Raw genomic sequence first — 9,967 nt, 5'->3', positions numbered from 1 at the left:
TCTACATTTTTAACAACATCTATAATATAAATCTAAAATTATATATTGGTTTGTTGTAGTATGCATGGGATAACCAATATTTCACATTCAATCGTAGAATATAAGATTGTAATTGCATAAGTTATTATATTTTCATTAGATATATTGAAAGGATAATCATTATTGTACAATTATATAACAGAAGAATGATTTTTGCATATTTCTATAAGTTAGAATAAAAATTTAGAAAATTTGAGAAACTCATAGAAGAAACGGTGCGTTGCGGCCCCCTTAGGCTGAGGTGAATATCTACTTGAATGATAGGATGATTATTTCTTAAGTAAATTGGGAATTATTATGATCATTGATTTAAATTTCAACTATATTTATCATAATGGTAGAAAATTATAAATCTAAATGTAATTATGAAGACTCATAAAACTGCAATACAATTATAATTGGTTATTGTTGTTAATGTAAATTGCAATAACTCTGAATGACATGAAATAATACTTATTGGTTGAGTCACGAAATAATGTAGATTGTTGTTAATGTAGATTGTTAATGTGTAAGCATACTATCAACTCTGCCGTCCGCGGGATAAAACAACACATATCTCTATTATCGAGTTCTTACTGCACTGTAAGAACTGATCTTGAATACACCCACCACAACACGGTTACAAGTGCCAATTCTTGAAATATTCACAATATGGTTACCAGTGCTAATTCTCAAAATATCCACAATATGACTATTTGTGCCATTTTTTTCACACAATACTAACTACCAGTGTCAGTTCTCTAAATACTCATAATATGATTGTGCCAATTGTTTTTCCTCAATACTGACTACATGTGCCAATTTTTCTCCCAATACTGACTACTAGTGTCAGTTCTTGAGATTCTCACAATATGGTTGTCTGTGCCATTTCTTTGTGCCACAGAATGAAATGAGAAAAGTTTGTCGGAAGTGCATCAGTGGAGAACATGAGAGAGAAAGAAAAAGTTGAATGAAAGTGCATTCAAATTGGGGCAAAGGGGAGAAGTCCTCTATTTACAACATTAAATTTTTTCCAAGTTCTTCATCTCTCAAGTGTGGGACTTGAGAGTTGTTGTTTTTTTCAAAACTTTTCTAAGTGAGACGTAAGAGTTTTTTAGATTTTAGTTCTTATTTATAGTTTTCAACTAATCCAACAGATATAAAATACAATTTAAAACATTGACTATCAGAATTATTATGGTGATTCAAAGTGGCCACCACCCATCTTGAGAATTTCCATCTGAATATATTTTAGTGGGAGGCATGCAGCATTGTCTAGCGCGCGTGGTGTAATTGTGCAAGAGTATAATGTTGTGCAGTACTAAATGGTGAAAGTGGGGCAAGAGGTCTCACGTCAATAAAATAAAATAGGATATACTATGAATATATTTTCAGCGTGAGTGTTTTCTGTAAATTATCTATCATTCATATATTAATTATTATTGATTTTTCAAATAAAATAATATAAATTAATGATAAATGATATGTTGATAATATAAAATTTTTACACTGATGTGTATACATTTTAAACAATAAAATAAATGAAAAACAAAAGTCAAAGAATAATGAGCTATGTTATACATTGAACTCAATTTCATAATCTTATCAGGTAATAAATAAAATTAGTTCTATATATTTTATATATACGCATATTCGGAAAACATCATAAAAATTAAACTAAAGGGGCTTTAGCTGTCCATTTTATGTCTTTTTCAGATATTCTGTCACTATTTGAACAAGAGACTTATACATTCAGGATATTAAGAGAAGTATTAGGATGAGTATTTACAATCATGCTTTATTAGTGACCTATCGCATTATCTAATTAGTATAATAGTATTTATTATTTTTGTAATTCAAGAGTTCTCCATTTTTTAATTAACCACGTAATTATTAAAAATTTCATTAAATGGACAAAATATTTTTTGGTGGACAAACCGACAAATTATTAATTGATTTGATGTATAGTTGCAAATTCATTAACTACACTACTATTAGAGCCACCCATATAATGTGGTAGGTTGGGGCCAGGGACCATTTACACTATGCAACAAACAACAATTGGCTTGATTATGCAATTGTTGCTTGACTAGACCAATTCTTACATACAACTCCATTTATTCCAAAGAATATCTCATAAGTTATCTCATTCAACCATTAAAATCATGATATGTGTCATATTTAAATTTTTTTTACCAAAATATTTATAAAATTAAAAAATTAGTACATATATCATAATTTTAGTGATTGAATGAGATAACTCTCAATGCATTTTTTCTGTAACTGTGTTTAGTGGTTTATCAGCTTATTGGTCAGAGACAAATAAAAAATTAACACTAAATAGCATAACTCTTTACTAAAGGGAATGAAAAAGTTTTCATACAAACTTTACAAATGAACAGATTTTCACCACATATTTGTTAAGTTTAGTAATGAAGAGAAAGTGAACCTTAGCTACCCACAATTTAACCATTAATAGGCTTCATCAAAAGGGGCAAGACTCTTAAACCAGGCATAACACATATCTTTTTCCTTGAAGTGAAATAGTACATAATTGTGGAACTACTTTGTTTCACATAGGGTACAATCAAGACAATAAGAACATGCTTCCAATCCTGATCAAATGCCTTTAAAATGTTAAGAAGCTTTCTTCTGCTTGTACCTTTTGGCAGCAACTACATACACCAACATATTTAAGAAGCTAAGTCCAGCTAAAAGCCAAAAAAAGTAATCGAGATGACCTTCGTTCAAGTTATCCGGAATCCATCCAGGCTTTCCACCTTGTGTAGTGAAGTAAGTTACTAAAGTAAGAATGAAAGAGCTCAGGTAATTCCCCAATGAAGTAGTTAGAAGTGACAGTGCACTGCATAAACTCCGCATGGCGTCTGGAGATTGGTCATAGAAGAACTCAAGCTGCCCGACAAATGTGAAAACCTCTGCTGCACCCAGTAAGAAATACTGAGGGACCTGCCAAAATATATTAAGAGGTACGGCAACAGGTTTATCAACAAGGTCAAGCTCTTGCGCGAGCTGCAGACGCATTATCTCGACAACAGCAGCTGCTGACATGCACAGAACCGAAATGAAAAGGCCGATTCCCATTCTTTGCAACTCTGAAAAGCCCCTTGCATTGCCTGTAAATTTCCTTGCAATTGGAACAAGTATCCTGTCATAGACGGGGACCCAGAAAATAACACTAATCACATCAAAAGTTGAGAGGGTAGCTGGAGGAATGCGGAAGGAACCAATTTTTGTGTTCATCATTGTTCCTTGTTCCACAAACAATGTTGACATCTGGGCATAAACAGCAGAAAAAACTATTCCAGTAGCCCAAACTGGAAACATTCGGATCAAAATTTTCAACTCCTCCACCTGTGTCACAGTGCAGAGTCTCCATGGATTAGAATAATCACCACGTTTACTCTCGGCATCAGACACTACAGCTGCTCTATCAAGATACCTTCATTAAAATAAAAGACAAGTTTTACAGAGCAGGAAGACCAGTTTAGATGAAATATACTAATAAAAATTATCAAATCTTCTGCAGCAGATAAATAATAGAACATATTAATTAGGGCAAAAACTATTTTTTTACCATGGGATTTCTCAACTTACTAAAGGACCATCTAATGCAAGTTGTTCACAAGCAAACCACGCTACCAAACTACCCAAGAAACAATATTAATGAAAAATAGGGAAAAAGACTTTGTTGCTGAATCAACCCTTTAGATTGCAACAAAAACTTAACAGAAAAGTGAAACAAAAGCAGAAAATGTTTCCCTTATTAGTGTTCTTCTATCCGGTATACACTCCAAAGGCCATCTAAAGCTGGATAACAATCGTTATCATATCCAATAAAGCTAAGCTGTAACTGGCATGTTAGCCTCTAACAATATATACAATTTTTATTTCTAAATATTAGAGCAGGGTCATACTTAACACTACCCTTAACAATCTGTTAAAATAATTGAGTCTAACTCCACCTCAAAAGCTAGTTAATAGTGGGAGGATTAACCATGTTATTATAAATGGCTCATGGCTCATATTCTCAACCATATGAGAGTTTGACACTTAACAGTCAATTTTGAATTGGGTAGAAAAACAAATTGCATTTTAGCATTACTAGAAAAAAGTTTACATCTGTAATAAGATATCCATTCACATATTGCCACATCAAAAACTAATAACACTACAACAGCAAATTGAAAATAAAGACATTTACCTTATTTATCAACAAAACAAAAAAATTACCTTAGTTCATCACTATGCTCCAGTTTCCGACTTCCTTCTATTGCAGAGCTTTTGTCGGGTGTCTCATACAGAATACTACTATCCTCAGGGATAACTAGATCCCTTTTCCGGAAAGATGCTACCAAAACCTGGCACATTCTTGTAATAGGACTGCCCCCTGGTTTTTGGAACCTGTATAGGGGTGTACCTAAAAAGAAGCTTCCAATAGCTAATCCCATAAATAAAGCAGGGATGCCAAATCCAATACCCCAGCCTGCATTTTCTTGAATCCACACAATAAAACTGCTAGATACGAAGGCACCGATGTTGATAGAAAAGTAAAACCAATTGAAAAAGGACCCTTTCTTAATCCTTTCCTGGGAATCAGTGTCATCAAACTGATCTGCCCCGAAAGATGACACACACGGTTTTATTCCACCTGTCCCAAGTGCAATCAGGTAGAGACCAAGAAAGAACACACCATACTGTGCAGGAGTAGCTGGAGGGCATACAGAACCCAAACACTCGGCGGGCTTCAATGCTGGAGCAGATGCAGAAAGAGTCAATGTACACATCCCCTGAGTGAAACAACCATATCATAGATTACGTGTAAAGACAATTGAAGATTGCATATAGAAGCAAAGCATGCACAGAAAACAGAATGATGATGAAGAATACCAAAATGCTAATATAAACAGCGACTGTTCCAAATATTAAGCCAGTAACTTTTCGAAAGTGAGGACGAATTTGATAATTTGTATTCAGTGCATAAGTGGAATTCTTAGTTCCCTTATATCAATAAAGAATACTCCTTAATTCGCGACCTCAATGGTAACAAAAACATAACTTTAGAGTATAAGCAGTGCAATGGGAGGAAGTCTGGGTGAACATAAAACTGGTTTTCTGATTCTCTTTTTTCCAAATGCAGCATAAAAACTGATTTTCTTCCATGTCCTTTACCTTTTCCAAAATATTTACGACAAATTGTCTAAAAAATTCATATTTCATATACAAACAATACCTAGAAACGATCCATTAACAACTATCATCATTATCAATTACATTATGCAAAACACTGTATTATGCATATGCCTCGAATGTGCCCTTATATCTTATGCAAAGATGAAACCTTGGCATAATGCAGGTTTTTATTTTGCTTCATCCATCTAAGAAGTTGAATAGGAACTTCCAGAAGTATATCAAGAGAGAGATGAGTGTGGAAATTTATTTCACTATAAGAATGAATCTAGCTAAGATTGTAATTACAATGAAATAAATTGTGGAAAAACCAGCAATTGTCCAGTATCGTCCCCAGTAAGCATCTGCCAGAACAGCTCCAATGAGAGGAGTAAGGTAACAAGTGCCTTGCCAGGTGGTGACATTTCTTGCAGCAGATGCATTTCCTTCATGTAGTTTGCGGGTGAGATAGGTAACAAGATTTGTTGCGATACCATAGTAAGCCAAACGTTCGCAACACTCATTGCCTGTGATTCATATTGCATAAACATGTGATCAACAAAATATATTATTTCATACAGAAGAGAAATGAAAAAATCTTACCTAGGATAAATGGGCAAGCTCTCCAATTGCCGGTATTCTGCTTAAGAACAGGCCTCCCTTTAAAGTCAACTGAGCCATCGCCCGTGTATCTATTTCTCTCTTCATCCTTCATATATAAAATAAATAGTTATATTTCCAAGAAAGATACTACTTTTTCTAAACGACCAACGGGGAAACTTGCAGATCAACATTTGATATTTAAATATCAAGATATGTGAAAAGGGGAAACTCAGTAAAGGAATTTAACTAAATAGTATATTTAAAAGTCAAAGTACTGCAGTTGATATTGCTATAATTTTGAGGTTCAGTTGTTAGTAACTGAACAATCTATTTACTACATCAGGTAACATAATTTTGGCCAAAAGAATAATACAAATTACATAGAGTGCAAAACAGATTACTGAATGATCATATGAAAATGTTACCACATGAGACAAGTTGTTATGTTCCACATATAAAGCAATAAAAGAAAATGGTGACGAACGGTAAACCAATGGATATTATCAAAAACTGGAAACCAACGAAATTTTCAGTGAGCAAAGTGACTTCAATTTGCTTGAGCCAGATGGTCACCTACTAAGCATGGTATGAATATTAAGAGGAGAGGAATAAATTGAAAGACATAACAATTAATGATATGCACAAATTATGGGAAGAACCCTCCACATCATTTTACTATGTTAACTTACACAGGAACAGCTTGAATTCACCCCCTTACAGTCCAATCTGTCTTTTCATTATCACAGTTGAACAAGTTTCTTTAAACAACTCAAATATCTACTTTTTTATTCTACATATACTAACAGATAAAACAAAATAGCAAACTCAATTTTCACTAGTAACTTAGGATTAAACATCATCGAACTTGTCCAAATTAGTGGATACAGCTCAAAGTCAACATCCTACCAACCAAAATGAACAGCAACAAAAAGTTGTAGAATTTCTTCTTTTTTCCCCTTCAAATTTTATTCTGAGTTAACAGTTAAGAGTTTTATTGACAGAAGATTGTTACCCCCAACAAAAAGCAAAGCTTACAAGGTTATTTGCACCATTACAAATCCTAAGGTTTAATCCCCAAATAGATCATAGTTGAAGGAATCTAAAGGTTGACCAAAATATAACCTAATACAGTAATACCCAAAAACAAACGCAGTTCATAATTGACCCTTCTGAACTCACAAAACCCCCTTCAACAACAAAAATATTAAATTTTGAGAACATGGGTAATTCAAACTACTCATACAAGCTCACTGATCCAACCATAGTTGCATGGTTCTCTCATTTAACAAATTCATCATAAAAGAAATCTTATAATAATATTAATGTAATAGAACCGAATACATGTGCTATGATCCAATTTAGAAACTCCATAAAAGAAAAAATCACATAACAGAAGGGTATAGAAAAAAGGGATAAACCTGAAGAAGAGCATGTTCTACAAGAGAAGCATCATCCCCAATGGAAGCCATAACTCAGAAATAATGAGAATAGGAGTGAAAGTGGAAGAATATAACAACTTATTTAATTAAGGATAATATAAAACAATGAAATATCCTCCTCGGAATGCTCAAAAAACACAGCTATTGTATTATTGTATGAAAATCACATGTCATAGATTTAAAGAACACATGATCAAAATGTGAAAAAAAAGATTCTTTTGAAGAAGATGCTGAGAAATCCGAGAAAAGAAGCAAACCCAGTTCTGAATTTTAGAGTTTAATAATCAATTGTACTTCCGTTTTTCTTTTCTTATTATTTTTGTCATTGTTGAATATAGTTTACGTATACCGAACGTCTTGTTCTAACTTCCAACCATAAATATCTATATAAATCCAACAACTTTGGCTTACTTGCCAATCATGCTTTTTTTTGTGGATTTCTTATAACTAATTTCTTTTGGCTTTTGAAAATTAAAATAACTCTCCTATTGATAAAAATGATTTAGACAAATTTTAATCTATTTTATGTTAAAGGAACATGTTTTTCTCTTTCTTTTGTACTTTTTTTTATAAGAGGGTGTTTGGTTGAAATTAATTTTGTAAAAAAATTGTTGTTACGAAAAAATAATTTGCGGAGATAAGTACTTTATTAGGAATAGATTCTGACTTTTACTTTGATTGAATTTATATTTTAGAATGTGCTTTTTCGTTTTTTTAATTGGTTTATCTATATTGTTGAATTTATGATTGTGAGATAGTCTGATGAGCTAATTATTATGAAGTTTTTTTTATCGGAAATTCGGAACCCTGCAAATCAATTATATGAAAATTGTATTGGATTCGTTTAGACTAAAAGTTTAGCTATTTTAATTAAATAAAAAATAAAAATAGTCATACCATGTTTAATTTATTGAAATGTGTGCCGATTTTTTTACTTTGCTCAATTAATTAGGTTTATGATCTACTTGTTTAGTTGTCCAACCTTGTTTTTCTAAATCATAGTCTTTCGTGTTGAATTAAAACTTTAACATTACATATTATCGATGCAAAGTTTTTTACAGGGTGAATCTAAAACTTCTTTTTTATCAGAAAGATTATAAGTAAAGGTTTGTGTGACAAACAAATCGATAAAGATTGCTGATAGCTTGGTCCGACCCAACTGAAGAAATGGCAGTATTATAATATAAAAATATACTTGGTTCGGCCCCTAATGATTTAATTTATTTTGGTGCAATGTGCAATGATTTTTAACATGCAGGTATTCCTTGCATAATAAGGATGGTGAGTTTTACCATTATTATTACTAGGGTGATGGTCACCCTATTTTTATTTTTTCTGATATAAAATGTATTCTAAAAATGCAATATATAAACTGAATACAAAGTAAAATTTATGATAGCTGATATGATATATATAAAACTTATGTGAATTTCTTATTATGTGTTTCTAATAATCATTATAAAGTTGTTAGATGTTTTTTATGTTATTGTGTGTTTTTCTTTGATTGAGAAAGAGATAAAATAGAATTATAGAAATAAGAGAATGCATGAAATATTAACGATATATTAATATAAAAAATGAAAACAATATAAGCATTGTGTAGAAGTTTATAGTCCTATTTTTATTTTTCTGATATATAATGTTTTATAAAAAATGCAATATATAAACTTAATACAGAGTAAAACTTATGGTAGCTAATATGATATATATATAAAACTTATATGAATTTGTCATTATGTGCCTCTAATAATCATTACAAAGTTTTTATATGTTTTTTATGTTATTGTGTGTTCTTCTTTGATCGAAAAAGATAAAAGATATAAATAAGAGAATACATGTAATTATTAATGATATATTAATATAAATAATGAAAACAATGTAAGCAATGTGTGAAGTTTATAGTATTATTAACAATAGAAGATACAAAATAATAAGTTTAGAATATAAAAACTATATTATGATAGTAGTTATTACTTGTTTTGTCTTTATTAATAATATAGAAAATATAAAAATTATATTATAATGTTAATTATTACTTGTTTTGCCTTTATTAATAGTATAGAAGTATAGATTAATAATATAGATTAATAGTATAGATTAGTGTGTTGGAGAAATTACTCTCCATCCGAAATCCATAGAGTAAACATGGAAGTCCTTATGACCATGACTTTGTTCCGAAAGCCGAATGTTTATGCCCATACATAAATCCAAATGGAACAACCATGGTCCAGACCGAAGAAACCTCAAATGAGTTCATGGTGAAGATGAAGAACATACTTTGTTGAGCCATTTCCGGAATCTCGAAGGTATGAGGGTGCGATGATCTTCTAGATGATAGAGTGTCGGATGATTTTCCTTAGTTTCTCTCTAGAGGGGAATGAGAGAATGTGCCTTAGTTTCTTGAGTGTGTTGTCTTGTGATAGGAGTAGTGAGGAGAAACCCTATCCTTATGCCTTATGTGCCTTATGGATGAGTGGATAGTGTTATCCCATCATGGATAACACTATTCTCATTCTACCTTATTCTCCTTCACCTTTACACTTGAAAACATGTTGCTCTACAAATGGGGACCATAACCCATAAAAGTAACCCCGTAGTGGTTACTACTTTAGTTGCAATAATTCTGATTAAGTCCCTTCATCAAATCAGAAATTGTCAAAAGGTATCTACACTTATTATTATTTCATGACACATATACCCTTAGCCACCAAATTAATTAC

General features: G+C 31.8%; 1 protein-coding gene across 1 annotated transcript; it reads right to left on the bottom strand.

Annotated features, from left to right (window-relative positions):
* LOC109362602 (protein NRT1/ PTR FAMILY 8.3-like) lies at window positions 2,342–7,424 on the bottom strand. The gene is made up of 6 exons (XM_019608514.1): window positions 7,227–7,424; window positions 5,809–5,914; window positions 5,515–5,732; window positions 4,270–4,826; window positions 2,554–3,478; window positions 2,342–2,504 (listed from the first exon to the last, which is right to left on the bottom strand). Exons 1-5 carry the CDS (start codon window positions 7,275–7,277, stop codon window positions 2,656–2,658), a joined length of 1,755 nt encoding a protein of 584 aa, XP_019464059.1. The 5' UTR covers window positions 7,278–7,424; the 3' UTR covers window positions 2,342–2,504; window positions 2,554–2,655.

Source organism: Lupinus angustifolius, chromosome LG12, assembly GCF_001865875.1.
Source record: "Lupinus angustifolius cultivar Tanjil chromosome LG12, LupAngTanjil_v1.0, whole genome shotgun sequence".
Lineage (NCBI taxonomy): Eukaryota > Viridiplantae > Streptophyta > Magnoliopsida > Fabales > Fabaceae > Lupinus > Lupinus angustifolius.
The sequence above is the reverse complement of the archived record's forward strand: the minus strand, read 5'-3'. Positions and strand labels throughout refer to the sequence as shown.